Source organism: Hippichthys cyanospilos, chromosome 3, assembly GCF_059441005.1.
Source record: "Hippichthys cyanospilos isolate Australia breed blue-spotted pipefish chromosome 3, RoL_Hcya_1.0, whole genome shotgun sequence".
NCBI lineage: Eukaryota > Metazoa > Chordata > Actinopteri > Syngnathiformes > Syngnathidae > Hippichthys > Hippichthys cyanospilos.
Genome location: NC_142371.1, coordinates 16,799,363 through 16,824,298, shown reverse-complemented (window position 1 = coordinate 16,824,298; position 24,936 = coordinate 16,799,363). Strand labels below are relative to the sequence as shown.

At 45.1% G+C, this 24,936-nt stretch overlaps 1 protein-coding gene across 2 annotated transcripts; it reads right to left on the bottom strand.

The window, feature by feature from the left end:
• Positions 1-118: 118 nt before the first annotated feature.
• zbtb7b (zinc finger and BTB domain containing 7B) lies at positions 119-23,838 on the bottom strand. 2 transcript variants are annotated; one of them, XM_088411787.1, is made up of 4 exons: positions 23,617-23,838; positions 21,511-21,587; positions 5,222-6,258; positions 119-4,577 (listed from the first exon to the last, which is right to left on the bottom strand). In XM_088411787.1, exons 3-4 carry the CDS (start codon positions 6,250-6,252, stop codon positions 4,088-4,090), a joined length of 1,521 nt encoding a protein of 506 aa, XP_088267913.1. In that variant the 5' UTR covers positions 6,253-6,258; positions 21,511-21,587; positions 23,617-23,838; the 3' UTR covers positions 119-4,087. The 2 variants fall into 2 exon arrangements, with proteins under 2 accessions (XP_088267913.1, XP_088267912.1); XM_088411786.1 differs by lacking the exons at positions 21,511-21,587; positions 23,617-23,838 and adding an exon at positions 15,611-15,664.
• Between the last annotated feature and the right edge of the window lie 1,098 nt (positions 23,839-24,936).

The window sequence follows — 24,936 nt, the reverse complement described above, 5'->3', positions numbered from 1 at the left end:
TATTTATACACAACCTCCTTAACGTCTCAACTACCATTTCCCAGCAGTATGTGTCCGTGCGTCGTCTAACACGTGTACATTCATATACACGACCTAAAATTGAAGACGCTTGAAACAGTTTACACAGTTTGAACATTTAATGCCCAGATTCTGTCATTCCAGCCGACGGTGTTTGTATCCAAATTTGAGAGTTGCGTATGGACAAATCCAGTAGACAGCGATTATTGAAGTACATTTTTTTTCCTTTATTTGTGTTCCTTGACATGATGTGAAAGAGGAAAAAAAACGAAGACACGACATTAATGTCGAGGTGAAAAATAAAGTGAAGGACAAAAGAAAATAATCAAAAAGTATCCCTGATGGCGAGGCGGTCTTCGACCCTCCTCGCTTCACCCAAGCCACTAAAACCCAAATGGAGCGGTCGAACCGAGTCACGCTCACTCGTTCACGCATTCACTCACTCATTCAAACCGGGACGTTCTCCATTACGACCGGCGGCTCACATGATTGCCTTTTAAAAGCAGCTCCCAAAAGGAGCGATTCGCCAGTTAAACTAGCGCCCTCTCGTGGCCAAGAGCGAGCGTTTCATGTATATTAAAAGCGTTTAGTGCATTGCTCAAGAGTTCCTGAGAAGAAGAAGTGCAGCATAAAAACAACTAAGGCAACTTCATCCTGTTATATATAGTACATTTCTATTGGATTGCAATACAAGTGTGTCAAAAAACAGGAAGGGCATCCAATGAATTGGACGTAAAAAAAAAAAAAAAGCAGTTGGTCTCGTGTCAGTTTGTGACTCAGAACGGGAATCGCGAGAGGCAAGTGGTGCTGCGTTCAAGACTTGCGGGACGTTGGAAATCGGAACTTTCCTGATCGAGTTCAAACATGGCTGACGATCCTCCCTTCATGCAGAGTTGTCATGTCCGGTGAAAAGTGAAGGACTCCCCGCCTCTCGTGTATTTGAGTCACGACCAATTGAATTCAGAATTTTTTTTCTAAATGCGTTAGCTTACGAGCTAGTTGCAGACTAGCGTCTTAGTTTTCTTTCCTGATAGAAATCATGAGGTCTTTTGTTTGTTTTTGGACGCCGATTTTTTAAAATTTTTTATCAGTTCCATAGATGAGTTCCGAATTTGAGCAACTTTTCAATTCCAAACTTCCCATTTGTCTCGAAGGCGGCACAGACTAGACAAGTGAGGAAATTGCATTCACTTGCGCGTAAAAATAGATGCTTGAGTTTCACTCACTGTTTTTTTTTTTTTCCTCCTTTGGAGATGTGTCTAAAAGAAAAGCAGACCCGTTTCAAGTAACGCCGACAGCTGTTGGGTGTCACCTGAGCTTTTTTCGGACCGAGCGCTAGGCATGGGCCGATAACAGTGGTACCTCTACTTACCGACGCCGACGTTCCGGTTACGAAACGCGACTTTGGAAAAATATCGTCTCCCATTACCAAAGAAAATTCAAGCTACCAAAGGCCACATTGGATGACACGGCTAACGTTCCACATATTCACATTAAAAACATACGTTTGCGTTGCTAGCACGTCGTTAGCACTTTAGCAAAGACGACACACAGGAAGCACTTGGCGTGACCCCGAACTAAATGTCATTGAAATTTACATGCTCAAAATAAATATTATTGCGACTGCGGACTTGTACAGGATTCCTGGATCACCGGACGTGTCAAATAAAAAGGCAAAAATAAAACGACCTAAAAAGGGGTCTCTCTCTCTCTCTCTGCACTCATTAGCACCATCTCAAGGCAAACAAGTGAACTGCATTCAGATTGTCAACTGCTACAATTCGTAGGATTCATTTAAAGGGTTTAGGAGCATTTTTCTCATAAAAAATGCACGTGGCCAAATGACTTCTGGAACGAATAGTTTTTGTACGTAGAAGTACCACTGGAAACTACCATCCCGTCTAGCGTCAGATTGTGATGTGGCCTATTGAGGGCACGATGGACTGGACGCTGGCTTGGTCTTCCCGCTACACGAACGCTTGGTACGTACGACCCAAGTCAATCCGCGGGAGCGTTTTGTAGGGCGCGTAGCACAATATTTCTGGATTTTTGGAATATAACAAGGAAGTAAAAGGAAAAAAGACCCGACAGAAATACAGTACAGTGTGTGCTCTAAAAATGGCTTTTTTTCTTTTTTGCCATTCAAATCTGACTTAGGCCAGTGGTTCTCAACAGTTTTTTCCTAATACCTCCTGTGATTTTTTTTTTTTTTTTTTTTCCAGGCAAGCAGTCCCAAATTAAAGCATTTTTGGAGGAAAAAAATAGACGATCCTCATCTGTTTGATTTCTGATTCCCCGACATCCGCCGAAAACTTAAAGGCAAACAATATTTTCAAAAGGACTCGCTCTAACATAGCTTAGCTTCGTGTTCCAATTCGTTTGCTCCTAATTTGAAAAGAAAAGCATGCTGTTTGTGTCATTTACACAGATTTGCAGCGACGTCATCTTGTTTGATTTCCGCCTTCCTAACATCGATATAATGCTAGCAAACTAAAGACAAACCATATTTGGCATACGGCTCGTTGTAACATAGCTTGGAGGGAGTGCGTGTCATTTTTCACATGCGAGCTTTAGGGGCATGACAGACATGGGGACTCCAACCATGTAATATCATTTCATGATAATAGACCTACCGTTATATTTTATATTTTACCGTTATATTTAAAATATACACATTTGCAGGGGTTTGAAATGTATAATCATTGAATTGATTCATTTGTAATGAAAGCATTCTCAATCTTACCTTTTGTCACTTTAACAACGAATTGATTCATGTTCCGATTCATTTGCTCTTGTTTTGAAAAGAAAGCAATGCTTTTTTTTTTTTTTTCTTCGTTCATATAGATGTGCCGCTACCCTGTTGTTGGCGTACCCCATTTGAGAACCACTGAGCTAAGCAATTATGCAAGGTGGCAGAGGTTTTTTTTTTTTCTTTTTTTTTTTCGGCATGACAGACAGGCCCACGTTCCACAGGTTGCCCACCCCCGTTCAAAGAGGCTGGAATGTTGTTTTTAGCATACATTCGCACGCGTACCGACCACATACAGAAAGTCTGTTTAGCAACGCTGGATTAGATCTTGCAAAAAGCAGAAAAATAAATAAAAACAATAAATAAATAAATAGAGGGAAAAAATGCTCTGGTTCATCCCCTTACCATTTTTGTCTCTACTAAGGAAGCCAAATGCCAAAATCACTGAAAAAAGGAATGCGACCTTAACCAAGACTGTGTCTTTTTTTTTTTGGTCAACCAACATAAACAAATCAAATCGAATGTGAAAGCGGAAGAGTTGAAAAGAGTTGGAAGGAAGGAGTTCTTTGAACCCTGCGTTGGCTACCAGTGACCTTTTGGAAGTTATCAAATAACTTTGCAATATTGATAATAATATGAAAACTTTGCAAAATCTCCTTCTTATCTTTGGCGGATTTGTGTTTGCAGAGTATAACGCATCCCAGTTCATGAATGCAAGTACTGTCTTGAAGATTTAAAAGGGCGACTCCAGGGAAATACGTCCTCTGCCATTTGCTTCACCGTCCCCACTGCGTAAAGACCGTATGTATTCCCACGAATATTGCTTTGCCGGGCTAATAAGAAAGCATCCGTCCCTTCCGAGGGCCATCTCGGCCTTCCAAAACGATTTGCCGAGTTCGCTCACGCCACGTGGCAGCGCCAGCCCGATCCTCCGATTGTTAAGGGACGGATTTTGTCACGGCGTGAACTCATTCACTGCCGACGACGGCTACAGACGTCCGTTCGCCTGCAAATCTGACCTCAACGCTAGTCAGTGAGTTTGAATTGATCGAGGCAGAATTCTGAGGTTAGAAAAAAAAGGTTTTCCCTGAGATCCCCTTGAGAGCAATATCAAAAAAGAAACTAAATTAAAACGCTAAGAGCCAGTGGACAAACATTTAAGACGACTCAGAAAACCCGTTTACCTTTTTTTTTTTTTTGGTTTTGTTTTTCGGCGCGCTTTCTACATGGACAGCAGGTCCAGCCACCTGAGTGAGATTGTTTTTTTTTTTAAGGTGGATGTAATTCCCACCCACACACACGCACGCACTCAAGCCCTGACTACTGGTCCTCCTCACCCATCCGCTCTCCCGCCTCCTGCGGCCAGTTCTGGCGCCGCGGGCTGCCGTCGCCGCCGCCGCCGCCGCCGCCGCCGCCGGGATCCTTGAGCTGGCCTTCGCGGGCGCCCCTCAGAAACAGGCCGTGGTAGTTGGCGAAGCGATGCGGGCTGAGCTGCGCCAGCGCCTGCAGGGCCAGCGCCCGCTCCCTGTCGGCGTCCGCCCGGAAGGCGGCGCTTTCCGGGAAGGCGGAGGGGCGCTCGGGCCAGCGCGCCGGCGGCTCCAGGCAGCTGTGGCCCTTGCGGTGGCGCTGGAGGTGGTCCTCGCGGGCGAAGGCCTTGTGGCACAGCGGGCACTCGAAGGGCCGCGCGCCGCTGTGCAGGGACAAGTGGTTCTTCAGGTCGTACGAGTGCAGGAAGCGGGCGGGGCAGTGCGGGCACGAGTAGGGGCGCTCGCCCGTGTGCTTCCTCATGTGGATCTTCAGCTTGTCGTTCCTGAAGGCGAAACCGGAGGATCGCACCAACAAAAGTTTGGTCACTTCTGGAGCAGTCCAGAGGTACTCCACCGCCGGTCCGCGACCCGGTACCGGTCCGTGGATCGACCGGTACCGGGCCGAAAGGGCCGCACGCCAAATCATGATGTTTTGGAACTGATTTAGTTTATCCTTTAATAGCTCATTTGTTTGTGCTGTGTTTGGGTTGATCTTTGTTTTTTGGCGCCCTCTCTGGCAGCTCTTGGTATGATATTTCATAATAAGAAGGACAGTGCTGCTTCGGTGCAGAGCAACTTTTTGAAACATTCACTTAATTTGAGGAGCAGCTTGCTAATAATTGTGTGGAGCTACTCTCAGGAATGCAAATGAACTTTTTGGTTAATTAAACAATTACTGGTGTTATCGAGCCCCAAGGTCCCCAACTGCCGCCAACTTTGCATCTAATTAACATTTTGGATTGAAATGAGCAGCATTTGTAAGGCATTTAAATGACGGATTTAATCAACGTAATTTTTGCACATTTTGTACAAGGTCAAGCGCGTGGACCATGTGGGCAGTCAAAAATTTAGCCACGCCCCCAGCAAAGCACGCCTCCATCTGCAATTTGCAGCCAGGGCTAGTAACGTATTGTGGAGCTTTTCCTACCTGGTGAAGCGAACGCCGCAGGCGGAGCACTGGAAGGGTTTCTCTCCGGTGTGCGTCCTCATGTGTCGGGGCAGTTTTCCCGCTCCGTGGATGATCTTCTGACAGACGGGACACTGCTGAGGCATTTGCGACTTCCTCTTCCTGCCGACTCCCGCCGGCGCGCCTTCCCCCCGCTCGGCGACGGAGGAAGCGGCGGACGCGCTTTCCATCGGCGTCCCCTCGCCGCCGAAGCCCTCCATGTCGTCTTCCTCGGACAGTTTGTCCTCCGGGGGCGCGGCCGGCGGCGGGGGGCGTTGGTGCATCCAGTGGAGGTGGCCCCCGTTCAACGCGGGCCCCCTCTCCGGTACCCGCACCGACCCGGGGTCGCCGTTCTGCCGCCACCTGAGGAGGAGCTCCTCGGGTTCCTGGCCGAGGGGCCGGGCGGAACGCGCGCTCTCCGATCCGGGCGAAGGGTACGAGGCGGGAGAGGCGGGCGGCGGGTCGGAGGAGTCGGCGCGATGCGGCGCCTCTTTTTTCACCTTCTTTCTGTCCGTTTTCCTCCGGGACGCGTGCACTCCCGCCGGACTCCCCGCGGCGGGCGCGCGGCGCTCCCTCTGCTCCTCCCCCTCCTCCTCGTCAGGCTCCGCCTTCTCCCCCAGGATGTCCCTGCAGGCGTCCGCCACGCACTGGATCCCCAAAAGCTGAGCCCCCCGCAGCACGTCCCTCATCCCGGAACAAGGGATGGTCAGGGTGGCCGTGTAGGCGAACTCCAGCAGGGCGTCCAGGGCGTCGGGCGCCACGCAGTCCAGCTGGCACACGCTGAAGCCGCCGCCGCCCTCCTCGCAGCCGCCTTCCTCGGCCCCAAACAGCCGGCGGAAATAGAGACTGACGGCGGCCATGACGGAGCGGTGGGTGGGGTAGCGAGCGCCCCGAGACGTCAGGGTGAGGTCGCACAGCAGCCCCGAGCGCCTCTGGTCATTGAGGTGGGACAGAAGCTCGTTGCTGTGCTCCGGGAAGGGGATCCCGATCAGACCGTCCTCGCCTGAAGACATCACCGCCTGGCAAACGAAAAAAAAACAAAAAGTCATTCCCACAGTACTCCTACACACCGCTTGAGGGCAGTGTTGCTAGGGAAAACAATTCTGTCCCGCCTTCTTAGCTTGAGAGAAGCGGTGCTTCAATTTAACATTCTGGAGTTGTGCCTTCTGTTTAAAAATGCACGACAGTCCTGTAAATTATTTCACCCTGAATATTGAGCTTGGAATGACTCCGCTGCCTACAGGATTGCTCCAGATATGATCATCCCATACATTAGCACAGTGCCCGTCTTGGAGTCCCACTTGAAATAAGGACCTTGAACAGTACTTAGTCCCAAAAGGACCCATAAACCAACAAGCAATGGATTCTCTACCTTTTACCGAGCCAGATGAGCCGCACCTGAAATATTCAACTACTGTATTTCCGTTTCACGTCTTATCTGAGTCTGAAAGATATTTCATTTTGAACAGAACTAATCGTTTGAAAATTGGTCGTTTTCTCTTGGCTTCGTTTCGGTCACTTGAGCGTCATAATATCACTCGAGAAGAAGTCAAATGAAAAAGAAAGAGGCGTCTTTGGGAAGGGGTAAAAGTCCCAGTAATGGTGACAGGTGACGAGCCGACAACTTTGAAGAAAACAAAAACAGGCCATACCAGCGGTCCTACTTGAAATAATGACTTTGAGCGCTACTTTGTCAAAACAGGAATGGATTCTCTATCTTCTTACTACCGAACCAGATGAGCTCGCAAATGGTGGGAGCCTCAAAAGTAGTTCTGAGACTCCGGACGCGGCATCTGTGTGAAAACAAGCTTAATAGCGTTAATGCTGAGTTGATAAAATTGTCAAGCGGCCCCACAAGGTCCACGGTGAAAGTCTCAAGCATCGACCGGCCCGTGGCGATAAAAAGGTTGGAGACCCCCGGCGTAAACCATCCCAGATTAAGCAGGGAGCCGTCGTTTCGAATGAGGCGGAACAGACGCGGGATTATGCAATGGCGCCGCGGTGTAAACGTAGGGCACTGGGTTAATTCCCTTGATGGCATTAGCCGTTTGATTAAAATATCTGGAGGAAGGAGCCGGACCCGCGCGCACCACAAAAGAAAACGAAAGAAAGAAAAAAAGCGCCGGCAGGAGGAAGTGCAAGTGAAGAACGGGCGAGAGAATGAGGAAGATGAAAAGTGCCACGTAACTACAGCAGGCCTACTGCGCTCATACCTGCGGCCTGGCGGTGGCGCCAATGCCGCCAATGCCGCCAAAGTCTTTATCTTTTAAACTTGCAACGCTAAGTAGAAATGCATGCAATAAAGTTATAGTCATTAATGAAAATCCACTAAAAATGTTTACATTTCTTTTATTTTTTTAGGCTGTGTTCTGTGTTTTTCGCCCATTAAAAATTAAAAACAGAAAATCTTGTTTTTTTGGTCTGAGCGAGAAGGAGCGGAAATATCAAGAAAAATAGTGAGGGTAAATAAAAAGTCATAAAACCCACAAAGAGTTTTTTTTGTAAAAGTTGAAGTAAACTTCGGCCCGTCGCATCCTTTTATGTGACCTGCAAATGCTAATTATCACTTCGTTTCTGCCTAAAACATCAAATTTTCAAGATGTCTTCAACTTTTACAATGTTTATTTTTTTGTTATGTTTATGTTTGTTATTGTAGTGGCCTACAATTTCAAAAGGGTGAAGTCACAGGTGTCAAACTCAAGGCCCGGGGGCCAGATCCGGCCTCCTTTTTGCGGCCGGACAAACGCTAAATATGACTTGAAGTTTCCGACTGAAATATTAAGTTTCAAGTTGTCTTAAACTTTGACGCATTTTTTGTCACCAAAACCCCATGTGAACAGTTTTCAGCAGCATCAGATTTCCAAACGCGCCAAGATCATATTTGACTTGACGGTCCCAACAGCCGTCCGACAGAAACCGGAAGCGGGACGTGGCCCGCGATCGCACGAGCTTGACGTGGCTCCAATATTGCGTTTGGGGGCGCTCGGCGCCGCTCCCTCCTCGTATCGAATTCCCCGCGCGAAGCAAGACGGCGGTCCGTCCGCAGCGGCGACAAGAGCGCAATTCCCACACCTGAGCGGACCTGATTTTCCACAAACAAGGTGAGACGCCGGCGGCGGCGGCGGCACCCCCCCGGCCTCTGGCCTCCCTCCCTTAGCAACTGGCAGCCCCCTGGCGTTCCCACGGCACCCTCCGCCGGCACCGGACCAACCTGCTCCAAAACACACCCAGACAAACACGCACGCACACACCGCATGCCAGCTTGTGGTCCCGTCCAACAACCCCCCTCCGGCACGCACGCACACACACACACGCACACGCCCTCTCCCTTTGGCCCCCACCCTCCATTGTTGCGTGGAAGCTGTTATGCGACAACCTTAAGTGCAATCTATTTCAACTCCACCCCTACGGAAAAGAAGTCAAGCCAATTAAATGTTTGCCAAGAGCTCGGCAAATGGACGCCAACGCGCCACACCGCACGCCGCGTCGAAAGAATCTCTTATTCAAGAGCGGGGCTTGGCCCACATGGATTTTTTTTTCAGGCGTGTGACAATTTTTTAGCAGAGGAAAACTACTTTGGCTAACATAAAGCCAAGAAGTTGTCACGTTTGCAGATATGAGGACAGGCAACTTGAACTCAGGGCTCAGATCACCATGGTAACAAATTCCTTCCTCGCCGTTGGCCCGGACAACCCTAACGCCACTGAGGCGTCAACATTTTTTTGAAAAAGCTAATGTGTTCAAAAGTCTTCAAACGTGTCAAAAAAGCGCGCACGCACACACACACATAGTGTTCCCTTATTTATCGCGGGGGTTACGTTCCCCAAAAAGACATACAGCAACCCAAATTCAGCAAAGTACAGATTGCGCTTTAATTTCATTTATTATTTTTTGGCTTTTGTCCATTTTTTTTAATTTGCTAAAAAAAATACATATGCATGGAAATATATCGGGAAAAATATTGAGGTAAAACTGCAATAATGCTATGGAGGTTGATTTTTCTGTTTCTTTTGTGAAAAAAAAAAATATATATATATTTTTGTCCTGCCTGACAGGAAGAGAAATATGAAGAAAAATCATCAGATAAACCTGCAAACTTTTTTAAGTTTGTGTCTTGAAAAAAAAAATGCATACATAAAAATGAACATTTATATTTAAAATGTAACCCCTTGTAAATGAATTTGGACATACTTGTAAGCTAAATGCTACAATCATAGCAGTTTTCCTGTATTGTCATGGGGTTTAGTAAAATGAGGTCAGTAAACATTGTTCATTCATAATTGTAATGGTTTGATTCTTCTTGTCAGCGGTTGATGATCCTCCATTGTTTTTCCCCCACAACGCCTTGGGTTATGCGCAATACTGCCAATCACAAAAACAAGGATCACGACAACATGGCGAAAGCTAGAGGTATTCTCCGAACCCATGAAAATGTGACGTATGACTGTGAGGGACAACTGGCTATATTTTTTCGGGCCAAGTATCGATACAAAGTATCGACAACGGCCAAAGGACTAAGTTATCAATACCTAGCATTTTTTCAGGGTGCTCGCAATGCCGCGCAATTTCTCCAAAATGATCCGTCATGTATTTGGGGGAAAATACCGCGTATCAAAGGTACTTAGTGGTATCGGTGCTCGGTATCAAAGACTACTCAAGAGTTGATTACTTGTACTGGTATGGATCTGAAAAAAAAAAGTGGCAGCAAACTATTTTTGGAATAACCCTTGCTCCCTATCATATTTTCAGGGCAGTGTCCATATGTGTGGAGACTATATTTCTAGAAACAGAAAAAAAAAAAAAAAATCCTACCTTTGGCGTCCTTAAAGGCAGAGGCGGTAAGCGTCTCACGGCCTCCATCTTTTTGCTCCTTTTTCTCGCAACTTTCGAGTTTTGCTCTCTTTGTCGGCGTTTGTTCTGGGCCCCGTCGGCGCAGTCGCTGCTTTTCCTGCTGCCATCAAAAGCCACTGAGCCGCACCGCGAGTATGCCCCCCCCCCCACAGACAGCCACCTACGTGCCCCCCGATCACCAAGACATCCGATCCTATTCCGATAAACGGCAGCTCAACCTACTCTCGACAAGTTTATCCGGGCTTCGCGCTACCTTCAAATACTGCGTTCAAAAAGTGGAAAACCATATATTGGCGTGATGAGTGGTTTTCGGGCCGAACGCAAACATTACGGAAGTCGCAATATAAGACTTGAAAAGCGGAGGGAGACGGCTGGCTTCCTCTAAAAAGCCCGAAAGGGCCGACGGAAACCAAACGTCTTGGTTTTCAGCACCAAAGCGACATTGACTTAATTGTTGCTGACGTGTGTATTTTATCGTGATCGTTTTTTTACACATCGGGAGCGACCAAACTTCAAATACAAAACTGAAGAATGCAAGGTTTTGTTTTTTTTTTTTAACAATATGTGATTTCTTGCTTGTCTGATGGAAAATCGAGTCGCTACTGAGAATGTGCATGCAAATTTTACTCAACAAATAAAAGCATAAAATGCTCGTGATAACAATTAAGCACTAAATTGCATCACGTTCATTCTAAATTAAAAAAAAAAAAAAAGTCCTGTTCCTGTCACGGCATTCATAAGCACCTAGTAAGAGTTGTTAATTCCCAGAGAAAACATTTTCAAAGGAAAACAAACCATATGAAACATCATTTAGGCTTACAGCGTTTTGCAAAGGAGTCCCTATGACACAATTTTGCAAAATGCTCATCTTCCAATTAGTTTGCTCTTAATTTGAAAAGAAGAACCTACCATTCCCGCCACTGCATTCATTTCGTTTTTCCGATACCTGCAGGAATCCTGTTCTAATGTCACATAGCCCCTGAAGTGAGAACCATTGTTTAAAAGGATTAAAAAGCAAAGCTCAAATGTGAAATAATCATCAAGGTTTGCTGAAATATAGCTCAACTTGGCTCGCCATTCCAAAATGGGTGTAATGTTGGACCTCCAATGATTTCTCTCCTGCAGAGCTTGCTGATGAGCTAATCATTTGAAACAGGTGTGTTTAAAAGAGAAGGGGGGGAAAACATGCAGGATACCGGCCCTCCAGGACAGAAGTTTGACATCCGTACTTTAAAAGTATGTTTGTAAAATGAACACCTATGACAGTATACTGTATCTACATTACATAATGTTCTAATAAAACTAAAACAGAGTGTAGCAATTCTTATTGCCATTAAAATGCCTCTTTTAAACAAGGCGTCTGTTTGACACATGAAAACGATAAATAATTAGTCAGTACCAGAGAAAATCAATCTTTTTCCAAATGCACGTCAATGGAAAGATTGAAATTTTTTTAGCAATTAAAGTAAGGTGCGAAAAGGGGGTTTTCGGAGGAGGCCGCAAGACATTTCCTGTCCCGGACCAGCCCAGCGACGGCGCATCAAGAGGCATCATGGCTCATTTTTCTCAGACGGAGGATTACTTTAGGCACGTGACCTTTTTTTTTTTTTTTTTAAGATGTCGTACCAAAAACACACGATGAACACATTTGTCTTCCTGAACATGCGTGCAATGTTTTGCAGATTTTGATGCGCCATGGAGATCAAACTAAAGCATACCAAATTTTCCGCACTATAAGTCTTCAATTTTCTCAAAAGCGCCTTATAATCCGGTGCGCCTCATACGGCACATAAACCGAAATAATTTTCATTCTTTGGGGGGGGAGGGGGGGGGACGTACTTGTCTATGAAAACTTCACGAGTGTCCATTAAGCAGCTTAACTGCTGGTAAAGTGGGCATATATTCACAAAAGAATATATTTGAAACTTTTTGGTTGCACTTTGATTCACAAATTGAAGTTAAATATTGAATTGAATCACAATTATGATCATTAAAATTCTTTATTGGTCTTGGCATTGATCTAAACAGTCTTACAGTAATCAAGAGGTATTTATGTTTTTTTTTCAGTTTGTCCACAAATCTCCTTTATTCTTCATTTCTGACTGTCTATCAGTGAAGTTTGATTTATGAGGTTGTTTTGTTGAACTTCCCTTTGGCGCAGCTCCATCTATTGGACGCATAACGCAACCCCAGCCACCACTGTAGCTTCTATTCTATGCGCCTTATAATGCGAGGCGCTCGCTACACGAAAAAGGTTTTAAAAGTGAAGAAGATGCGCCTTATGGTCTAGTGTGCCTTATAGTGCGTAAAATACTGTATACACACAAATACACACACACACACACAAAGAAACCTAAAAGTCACTACACGCCCCTGAGCAGTCATTATCAGCCAAACCGGTTTATTAATGTTCATTGGGCTTTGGGCTTATGCACTTCAATTATGTTTGACTTTAGGTGTGTCTTTTATCTGAGGTGCTCAACTTTTTTTCTAGTGACGTAGACACTGTGAAATGCTTTTATTTTTCACAAAGTACCACTAAGCGTTTTTGGACGAAAGATAAAAAAAACAAAACAAAAAAAAAAGACTTTGGAAGTACATTTTTAGTGGTATGTCTTGCGATGTTTCATTCAGCAACTCCTGAAAATTGTTTATGTACATGCAAAAGAGTCATGATGCAATTTATCAATAAGTTGCTTCCTGTTCCGATCAATGTAGTTGTTCAGTTTAGTTGTTCCCATGACATCATTAAAGAGCACAACATTCAACTGGCTTATGACCCCCACCTAACATAAAGTCCGCATCAAGAATGTTAATCCTGGGTCCCGCCGGAAATGTATCATTAATCACGATGTATGAAACAAAGGTGTCAAACATAGAGGCGGCGGGCCAGTTTTGGCCCTCAAACTGCTTTAATCCAGTCAACGAGATGATTCTGTCAAGTATAAAACTGAGCCGAATTTTTTTTCAATGAATGAAAAACACAGAGTTTGTCAACCCTGGGATAAAACTTCACGAAATAAAGACGTAAAAAAAATTCACTTACGTCTAAGACAAAAATGTCACTTAAGGCAATTGAGTCATACATTGCTTCATGTTCCAATAAATTTGCTCTTAATTTGAAAACAATGTTCCTGGAACAACATTAAAAAGCAACAAATTACATTTGCCTGTCTTCTAGTAGCCCTATTTGAAAACCAACATCAGCCAAAAAAGGGAACGAATTTAGAATTTAGGTTTGAACCTTTTACTGTATTTACCCCCAACCTGCGTAAAGCATTCTTGAATGAACCAGAGCGCTGTGCCATATGCGTCAGATTTATCAAAATTTTGAACACGAATTGTCAGGGTACATCTCGGTGCATTTTATTCAAAGATTATGTAACGTGTCTTTGCAAAATAATTTCTGACTAGTGGCAATGTGTATCCATATAAAATTTAACATATTCAAATCATAAAAGGCTTAGAAAGGGGTTACTATAAAATGAACAATAAGTCCCTTCATGTTCCAATTCACTTGCTCTTAATTCAAAAAAGTTCCTGTCAAGGCGTACAAAAACCTGGACATTAAATCTGCTGATTCCAGCATACCGAAATCTCCCTCAGCCCCAGCGACGAAGCGCTGCATGACCTCATTCTTCACCTGATCTAAAATCCGCATCAAGAACTTTAACCCCGATTGTGCAATTCGTTACTCCTTCACTTGATGACGCCAGGTCAGGCCAGGTCTTCCTCGTCGCCTGCTTCCGTTATGCAAAGTGGCTTCCTCTCACTAAGAGGATTGATTTGTCACTTGAAGGCCATTCGGAATGCATATGCGCCGATTCGCATTTGCAGATTTTAGCCGGCGCGCAAATAAAGCCGAAAAACGACGTACTTGTCTATGAAAACTTCACGAGTGTCCATTAAGCAGCTTAACTGCTGGTAAAGTGGGCAAATGTGCGCATGTCTTACAGTAGAAGATATTAAAACAAAATAAAATAGTGTGTGTGCGTGTGTGTGTGTGTGTGGGTGTCGTGAAATCCTAGCGAGTTCACACACAGGCAGTACAAGTGTTATTCTAATGGCTCTTGTTTTCCATTCAACTTAAGTAAGTTTTGCCAGTCCGGCTCAATTAGATCAGGCTCCAGCGTGAGCGGGGAAAAAGTGACTTGATGCTATTCACAGAAAAGCTGTTATGAAGTCTGATGTCACATGTTTTCCAGTGCGCTAGTGCATGAGCGCCTGTGTGTGCAGAGCTTTTCTTTCTTGCTTTTTTTTTCCTGTGTGTGAAACTGCTTTCTAATCGAGCGCCGCCATATCGATTATGACTACCCCTCTGTCTGTGACTTCCACCCGACGCGTTACGAGTTTGTTTGTCAAGATTACGCAAAAAAAAAAAAAGAAAAAAGCATAACATATTTCCAGGAACGGCTGCGGAGGGGTGGCGCATGTTCCGAGGAAGAAAACCATCAATGGCTTCGTCCAGATAGAAACGCAGATAGAAGAAATTATTTGAGCTGCTTGAGTCACGATGGAACGCTTCCTTCCTATTTGGTTGGGTTTATAGATGATACCGACAATCTAAAGCAGGGGTGTCGAACATACGGCCCGCAAGATGATTTTGTCATGTAAAAAATGTAAAAATAAGTTGTTGTTTTTTTTAATTCAAATTATTTAATTCAATGATGCTACCTCGGCGGTTCTCAAATAGAGTACGTGAACGCCTGGGGGTAAGTGAAGGCATTTCAGGGAATCTGTGAGATTGCATGACAAGGAACAGTACTTTTTGATTTCAAATCAAAAGCAAATGAATTGGAAAATGAAGCAACTTCTCACCAAATTAATATATTTTGATTTTTGTAGGTTCTATAGAGACATGCATAGTCATTAGTGATGCAATTATAGGGCAGACAAGCCAGAAATAAAACTGATTTTTTTTTTTTTCCCTGGGGTTACATGATTGAAATAAGATTGAGAAGCACTGCGCTAAAGAAAAAAAAAACAGTTGAGTGTATAAAAGTGCCTTCAATGTTTTTTGTTGTTGTTTAAGTCTCAATAATGCTTTCCTATGTACATCAGATTTGTAATTTCTTCTTAAGGTGTGATGTCATGACTTGAAAACCAATAAGATCTTAATGATGAGAATTAATTGCTCCCATTTCATAATTGTGTTTTTTTTTCCCGTAACTGAGTCACGTTACAATTTCACACACTATTTTTTTTCTTTTTTCCCTCTGCCACAGTAAAGAAAAACAGTAGTTTTAAACAAATGCCTCAATTATCCATGGACCACAAATTGGACTGTCAGCATACTAACAAGGTCAGTCGAAAGCCTTGATCGTATTCATCGAAAGTTAGCAATTTCAGTTAAAAAAAGAAGCCCAAAATAATTTGAGCGGAACAATAGGCAGCTAAAGTACGAGGTAGGAGCCCGACTTGAAAACGGAGCCACAACCGAGTAACACAGTCGGTGCACACGCACGACAACGCATGACAACGCACGCGCGGCTGCTTCCATTCATTAGCAGAAGACGGTACCGTTTGTCCTCCGCACCCCGGTCCTCCTCTCATGGCTCGTCTCCGGCATCCAAGACCCAAACGCACTCTGCGCTTGACTCCTTCTCGTTTCGGGGGGGTGAAAGGAGCGCTGGGATGGGAGGAGGAGGGTGGGGGCGGGAAGCCAGCGTGGAGCGGGTGACGGGAGAGGACACTCAAGTCAAGAACCTTCCACATTATAAGCTCAACCTCCTTTTTTTTTTTTTTTAAATAGCAATGCGGGCCATGTCAAAAACATATTTTTAGGATGTTTCACCAAAATGTGGGTGGCGGGCCGCAAGTGGCCCCAGGGCTAGAGTTTGGACTAGGGTTGCGCCAAAAAATAAAAAATAAAATGCTCCTGCCTTTCTCCTTAATAGATTATGGGTGTCAAACTCAAGACCCAGAGACCAGTTGTGGCCCACCGCATCATTTTATGTGGCCCTCGAAAGCAAATGTATGTCAATTTCAATTTCAAACTCATTTTCAAAATTTTAACTTGTCATGTATAGTCAATAATAAAGTTAAGATTTTGCAATATGTTTTGGTTAATTTTGTTTCAGTAACCAACGGCAAATCAACAAACGAATCCTTTACTTCGGCTTTAAAAACTACCACGTCAGTACCAGGTCAATTTTTAAAAATCCAACTTGTTTTCCTCATCATATTGACACAATGAGGGAAATTGTAGCTAAAAAAAATGGCAAAAATGACCAAATGAGGGAGTCCAGGCTAAGCCATTCAACAAAGTCATTGAAAGGCTTGCAAATGTCATACGTTGGCCGGTAGCACCACCCAGTGGTTTTGGGATGTAAACACAAAAAATACGATTGCACCCCGTTCGTGAGTTGCCCTTGAAAGGATGAATGCAAAAATCGGGAAAAGTGCATAATAAAAAAATACGGTGTTTAATATGTACAGAAATGACAAGAAGTCAAAATTTTAATGGCAGTAAATGAGCCAGACATGGGCTTAATTTGACACCTATAGGGTGTACCTCTCTCGTTTGCAAGCATTTAGGACGTCAGCGTGGCATATCGAAAGCAGACATGTTTTGACAGCACAAGGCAAAAGTCCTAGTGTTTTTATGTTGTTTTTTTTTGCTATGCGTTTCCTCTGATGTCAAACATCAAAAAGCCCGAGTTAAGTCAAAATTTCAAACAGGGGTTAATAGCGGTGATTATCTTTTTCGCTTTCGGCCATAATGATGCATCCCTAATATGCATTTTGGTTTGCCTCGCTTCAATCCGCTGCTGCTAAACACCGCAGTTAAATAATCCCATTTGTTCAGCCGCAATTTTATACAGTACGGCTCTTGTGCGGAGTATTTCGTGGGCGAGTGTAAGATTTGTGCCACAATTGCCACAAGAAAAGGAGGCGGGTTGAAAAAGCACAGGAAGAGAGCTTGGAAAAAGGAAGCGTCTGAGATTTCGAAGGCATTCTTGGAAATCACACATGAAAAGTACGTTGACGGGGGAGGAGACGAGAGGAGTGGGTGTCGAGATGATGGCGCAGATAACGCGCGGCGGCGGGGGGTAAGGTTCAAACAGGAAAATCGAGTCGAAAGGGCCTCCGATAATCCGGGGAGGAGACGTGAAACGAGAGCGCTCGGCGAAGAATTGAGTTACCGGGGCAGAAAAACAGAAGCGGGGCCGTGGAGGCAAAAGGGGAAGGCGGGGCAAAAGCGCAGACCTCTTGAAAACCAACACGGCCATCTCTTTCAACATCGGCGTTCTCGCCCCGCTCGGAGTGCGTGCGTTGCGTCGGCGCGAATGCGTACACTCTTCGAGGAGGTGTGGGCGAATGATAAAATCAAAAATGGATTTCTTTGAGTTCGGTTTTCAGTTCGAAGGCAAATGACATCCTGCTTCGACTGCAACCGTCAAAATAGATTCTTTTCAGACTTTTCAGACTTCTTATGCAAATTCTCAGATTGCCCCCGGAAGTGTTTTCGACACAGGTTTGCAAAAGTTCCAGAAACGAAGTCAGCGAATCTCAGTGGATTTTAGCTTCAAAACAATGGAGTAAGATGGCTTTCAAAGAAATCGTATGACTCGAAATTGTGTTGACTTGGAATTGTTTTCGACTCTGAACCGCGTCGAGTTTACGAACGGAAAACTTTTTCAATCCGATTCATTAACAAAGTAATAATCTGTACGGTGCAAAATATACATTTCACGTACACGTTGATGCGATTATCATTATCGACTGTGCTCACCGATCCCTTCAAGGAAAATTCAAGGCATTATACAAACAATAGCACTCAGTAGATAAAAAGCAAATCGGCATTTTGCCATTTGACAACCGTCTGCAAAAATGCGCAATTGAACAACGGCAGATGTTACGACATGACTGGGAGGGTCTCCAGAAACGCTAGTCATCCCCGCAAGTCAGCTGACCAATTCTCACAAGAACATCTTGCACCCCCCCCACCAAAATGTTGCAGAGCTAACTGATCCCGATCAGTTTCCTTTTCCTGTATTTGCTAAAGGTGGTCGACTCGCGCGCTTGCCGCGATGCAAAGATACCCGAAAAGAGTTAGAGCCAGCCCAAAAATCAGGCCGCGGGAGCGTGACGTCACACTTTCCTGAGGAGTTAGCGCACGCGGCTTCTGACGGCCGGCAAGGGAAGGCCCGCGCTTCCTGTAAATTCGCCAAAGGAGGAACTTACTGTATGGCTGACTATTGTGTGTGTAATGTGTGAGGGTGTGTCTGTGAGTATACTGTATGCGTGTGTGAGTGTGTGTGTGTGTGTGTGTGTGTGTGTGTGGGGGGGGGGGATAATTTAACAAGCATTCAATATATGCAATTATTGCAATCTTGAAACAACGTCTTCAATTACCCAAAAAAAAATAAAACAAAGATTGTAAACATTGACCGGGTGCCTTGATATACAAGTTATCCAACCGACAATTTTTTTCTAGATAAGAGCCATTGAGCTGACGTTTGTATGACTCAACGCAATTCTCAATCAGCAATTTCACAATGAAAGTTGATAAATATGTTTAAATGACAGATTATTTCTTCTATTTATTGTTTATATTATCACCCTGCACCTACAAAAGCAGAGCTGCCATTTTTGTTGTTTACCTGTGTACAACGACAATTAAAAGCCTTCTATCCTATTTTAAGACGTGTGCCACACTGATGATCCAGGAGAAGAGCTGAGTCTCAAGTGGCATATTTTATTAATGTATTTTATTCTTTTTGGATATATTCAATCATGTCATTTAGACCAGGGGTCCCCAACCTTTTTATCATCGCAGACCGGTCAACGCTCGAGTGCTCTCGAGTCAAGCCGCAGCGTCCTTCGCCGATGCAAATCGTATTATCGGCTGCGGCCGGAGGCGACCCCGAAAAACAAAGATTGAGCCAAACAAAGCACAAATGAATAAACTTTTAAAGAGTCATCGTCGGTTGGCGATGATTGGACTGTCGGTCGTGAGTCTTCGCTCCCCGTCAAAACGTTAATCCAGACGCGATAAAACAAGTTTGATTTTGCACTGTAGGAAGGACAATTCAGTTTCACATCAGAACGAAATGTTACGTAATATCGTATGAAAATTGAAGGGGAGTACCGCGATAATGTGCAGTCAGGCATGTATCATGGAGGATCTTTCTCAGCCTCCAACCGCAACGCGCACAAGCGACGAGAAACGGGTATTTTTTTCTTGCGCCGAAAGGGGACAAAGTGCAACTCGCTGGATTTCCCCTTCCGCGTATGACAAGGAATGGGGGTCACTTTCAGGTGCGGAGGTGTTTGCGTCCCTCCACTTTCGCTGAAGCCTACCTCCTTCTGATAAGCGGCGGACATCTTACTCGAAGAGTTGAATCACGAGCGGCGGCGCGGGAGGGACCCCCGTGACCCGAAATGAGGAAACGGCAGACGCACAACTTCCTCTATTGACACACATCCAGTGGGGGCGAGACTCAACCGTAGCGCGGCCGGGCGAATCAACACGCACGCATACACGCAAGCGACAAGCACCTGTCGAGAAGGCATCATTCCACACGCTCGACTTGCGGGAATGGAGGAACATTTCTTCCACCAAATGAGATTGCGAGCAAGGAGCTCCAATTTTCACCTTTGTCTTACATGAAATTGTTGCGAGAAACTGCAAATGATGAAAAAAATATGTATAAATATATATCAGCCTTGGGAGTTATTTTTAGAAGTGTGTGTGTGTGTGTTGATATAAGGCCTCCATCCAAAAGCCCCCCCCCCCCCACCCCACACACACACACACACACACACACACACACACACACACACACACACACACACACCACAGACATGTGCTAGTCACCAGTCATCCGCCAACAGACCCATGATCACATGATTTCTTACACGCGCGCACAAGCTTTGACTCAGTGTAAAGTTAAGCATAAACAGTCTGGGTTACTTCAGTATTCATCTAGGACACGTGTCAAACCCCAGTCCTGGAGGGCCGGTATCCTGCATGTTTTCTAACCTTCTTTCTCAAACACACCTGATTCAAACGATTAGGATCATTTTTAAGCTCCTGCAGAGCTTGCTAATCATTTGAATCAGGTGCATCAGTGTGAGAAAAGCAGAAAACATGCAGGATATCGGCCCTCCAGGACTGGAGTTTGACACCTAGGATCCAACGATGTAGGACAAAAATAAATCAAAACATGCTGACGATCCTGGGAGGAGGATCTGAAATGTGTGTTAGAATTGTAAAACAATGACTGACCCTAACCCTTAAAACATAGGTGTGGAACTCCTGTCCTTGAGGGCCGGTATCTTGGATGTTTTCGAACCTTCTCTCTAAAACACTGCTGATTCAAACGATTATAAGCTTATCATTTGAATCAGGTCTGTCGGCGTGAGAAAACTGAAAAACATGCAAAATACCAGCCCTCCAAAAGTGGACTCTGTGCCTTAAAACAATGACTATAGCCGAAAATGTTCATTATTTTGTTTAAATCTGCATTTTGCAAATTTGTTTCATAAACATTTTTATACATATTTCAACAAAGGTTTTTGCCTTCCTTAACTATTATTTCAGTGTCGGCCCTAAAATACAACAATAAGAAAAAAAGACGTCTATTTTTCAGTGTGACATTCCTTGGACAATCTTTTTTCCCTCCTTTTACCTTTTCTTTTTCCAAATAGTTTTTTTTGTTTTTTTTGCCTGATCACCCCAAAATGAAACATGCCCCCATCAAGATTGCCAGCGAGCATACGAGCTGAACGGCAAGCTTTTTCCTGCAGGCGCATAAACGTCCAAGCGCGCCCTTTGGCTCAATTCCTGGAGCGTCTTTAAAAGCTGAGAGTAGAGCGTGGGCTGCCCTCAAACCACACAGGAGTTAACTTCCAGGCTGCCTATGAAAAATTCAAGCGCTCCACCACTTTGTCCATCTCCGCCGGCATGGGGAGGGCAGAAGCCCCGCCCACTCGGCGGAAGGTTAAATCGGCCCGTTGCGTGCAGGTAAGGGCAAAGAAAGACTTTCTTTCACTTCAACAAGTGGAGCCTTTTTCCCGCACGCAGACGGCAAGCTTTTCGTCCCGCTTGCCGTCTCCCCGCGCTCCAAAATCATCAAAACGTTTCAAGGTGATAACGACCGCGCCTTACTTCCAACTACAAGCGTGTAATGTATGTGTCGTATGTATGGCAACAGCGCCATCCGACGGTCACGGTTAGCACCGCGGCGCTCAGTTGGCTTCGTACGGTATTAAAATAAACGCTATAGTCAAGTGTGACATTTGCCCTTTCATATTTTTGTACTGACGAGAATTGTTGTCATTGGCGCACAACGGGAGTATTTTCAAAGATGAGAATTCTCTGAAGACAGTCTGGTGATTGCAGACTGGGTGCCAAGCATCCTCACGTGACAGATTTCACACAACATGAATATTCAGATGAGTAATAATCCTACCTGCAGTCCATAAAAAGAGGCGAGAATGTCCTGATTTGGGTCTCCTCCTTTCACGCTCTCAGATGAGGTTTTACAATCTGCGGGAAGAAATCAAATTCAGTCATTTTCAAGAATGTGCAAAGCCCGTGAAATTAAACAAAAAAGAAATACGGGTAAAGAAAAAAATAAATAAACAAATCCGGTGAAAAGTTTTGTTATGCAAACAAATGCGGATTTAAAAATCATTTTTGATGCAATTATGAAGGACTTGCTTAAAGGTTTATTTTTGACACTTAGAAGTAAAAAGTTCATATTTTATTTTGTTACAAACTCACCTGGGCCCCGAGGAGAAGAGTAATCTGGCTCTCAGATTAAAAAGAATAAAAAAAAGTGTGGGCACCCAGCGTCAATCCCAGATACTTTGAAAACATTTTCAATGGTTTGGTTAAAGGAGTTTGAAAAAATGGCTGGTAATAGAAGGGCTAATTATAGAGAAAATATTATCTTTACACTACTAAAAAAAATGACTTCAAAATGGACTCTCTTTAAATACCACAACGGCCATTTTACGATTGAGCTCATTTTCAGGCGGATTTTTAAAATGACGAACGAAATTGAATGGATTGCACGATACGTGGCAAACGTTGGCCAAGGTGTGCCCGTGGGGGGGACGTGCCACATCCTGAGGCATCTTGGGAGACTTTATCAAGGCAAGCCTTTGGAAGATGCATTTTCATATTCCGTCTATTTTTAATTGCGTGGCGCTGTAGAAAGCGCAAGCCGATTCAGAAAGCTCATATGATGATGATGATGACCAAGTGTCATAAATGGAAGGAAGCGGGCGAGCGCAGGGGTCACGTCGGGACAGCGGGAAGACGAGATGAAGCAGATGTCCAATTATCTCGGCTTCCGTTGCAAACAGTAGCCAGTCCCCTGTCCACTTTGCGGCGGATTTATGCACGCTTCCCAAATCGCGTTTCAAGCTCGACAAATATCAAGATTGAAGGGGGGGAGGTAAAAAGTCTCCGTGACTGGTAATTCTCAACTTTTTATGTCTATGTCCATGTTAAGGCTGGACACGATGAGAAAACCGCTCCAAAACAGTGGTTCTCAAATAGGACGCGTAGCGCTGGGGTACACCAAAGCACTTCAGGGGGATACGTGGGATTTTACACTTGCAAATCTAATTCAATGTTTTGTCATAAGAAGAATAGTGCATTTCTTTTCAAATTAAGAACAAATGAAATGGAAAATTAAACAACATTGCTAAGTGGTCTTAGGCCATGGATGTCAAGCATGGGGCCATCGGGCCGGTTCCGGCCCGCAAACGGGTTCGATTCCGCCGGCGAGACGATTTTGTAACGTATAAAAGTTTTCCCCGTAAAATAATAAATCACGCGGATTCAATGTACTCCGCAGTGTCAGAAAGCGTTTTGGGACTTCACAAGTTCCGAGAACAAAAAATCAAACGTAACGGCACGACAGCGGAGCGCCACTTGTCCTGTTTTGACCCGAGCTGACACGAGGAAGTCAAACGAGGTGGTACGGTACCTGCATGGGCGTCTCTGCGCTCAACCAAACAAGTGATGCGTGTGCCCATCGCAGGGGAAACCAAACCCAAGCCTGTCGAGCTTGTTGGGCCGGTCCGTCGGAGGGGCGAGCCAGCCTCATCTCTTCCTCTGCGATCTCACGCACACACAAGCCCACTGGCGTGCCAGGTGAGGCCTCCCCACCCACCCCGAAAAGACAAAACACTGTGGCCAAACTCCCTGCGCGTGCGCAGCTTCGGTTAAGGGTATCAGCCCAGTACGTCTTCTAGAATTAGCAAACACGCAAAGGGACTTGGCACGCTTGTCTCCCTCGTTTGTTGTCTGTTCCCGGATACCTGTCACCTGCTTGACGCGCGCACGCTCAGGCCCAAAGTGGCACGCGACGGAACACGCGGCCGAGACGCCCGAACGGCAAACGGCAAACCGTGACGCGCGGTTCGCGAGTCCTCCCGTGACCCCGTTCGGAAGCTCGTCGAGGAGGAGCGGCAACATCAACAAACTATAGTATGATAAGCACGTATGCAGATACTTGCGTGTAAAGCTAAAGCTAAGCTAGGTGTGAAATATTAGCACTCACCTGTCACCTGTTGTGTGACGTCACCTCCCACCGCTCACTTCCTGGTTCGTGTCAAGCCCAAATGACAGCTTCTTCAATGGCCTTTTTTTTTGTTTTGTTTTTTGTTTAGTTGTTCAATAAAGAACTAGAATCCGCTCGTGAGGTCCACGGTCTTGACTGAAGTGTGTCGTCTCGCGTCTCCACACGGGCGGTCGAAGCCCTCCCGCCCCTCGCCGGCGACACTGCCTCCTCTGCTCCGCAACGAAAGCTTCGGCCCCGCCTTCCGACAAAGCAGGAAGCGGCTTGGCCGACTTAACGACCCGCCAAGCGTCGATTGGCTTCGGCGGAGTCAGAGGAGCGAGCCGGCGCTGGGGGGGCCGGACCCGGAAGCGAGGCGGAAATGGGGCAAGGCAGGTGGGCGGGATTGAAGCATCAGGTGGGCGGGACCAAAAAAACACCTTGAGGACAAAACCGAAAGCTTTTCTGTTTCATAGGATATCGTGGCAAGGTTTTGGATGGCTTCAAGTTATAAGATTTGGCCAACATCAAGTGCCGCAAGCACATTTTTATGTTGCTAGACTGTCATGTCTATTGCAATTGGATTCAAAAAAAGATGTATGAAGTCTCTCTATCTCTCGTTTCTCCGTCTGTCTCTTTCTCTGTCTCTCCCTGGCTCTGTCTGTCTCTATCTGTCTCTTCGTCTCTCACTCTGTCTGTATGTCTCTCTTTCTCTGTGTGTCACTGTCTGTCTCTTTCTCTCTCTGTCTCTTTCTCTGTTTGCCTGTCTCTCCATCTCTGTTTCGCTCTGTCTGTCTGTCTGTCTCTGTGTGTCTCCTTTTCTTTGTCTCTCCCTGTCTCTTTCTCTCTGTCCGTCTGTCTCTGTCGGTATGTCTCTTTCTCTGTCTTTCTCTTTGTCTCTGGCCTCAGGTAAAAATCAACCACAGCTCAGCTTGCAAACGTCGCGTGACCAAACACATGATAAAGGTGAGCCGTGATTTGGTAGTGATGAGAACGTTGAGCTCATGTGATTTCATTTTCAGTGGACAGCCATTGGAAAAATGTTGTTTTAAATGTAATTATTGTAGATGAAAAATAATGATCAAATTCACTATACACAAATTATTGACTCGTTACAGCGAAAAATGACTAAATGAGTATCCCTTTAAGCAATGGCTACGTGAACACAAATGGTGCGGCAACACATGTAGACAAATTATTTTGGTCAGCAGGATCATTTATTTTCAAGATTTGTTTTAGTTTCAGAAATTTGACTGGCAATCTCTTCAAGCTGCAACTGTGGTGTGGAAAACGGGGTTTTAAATGTATTAATTGGACATGAAA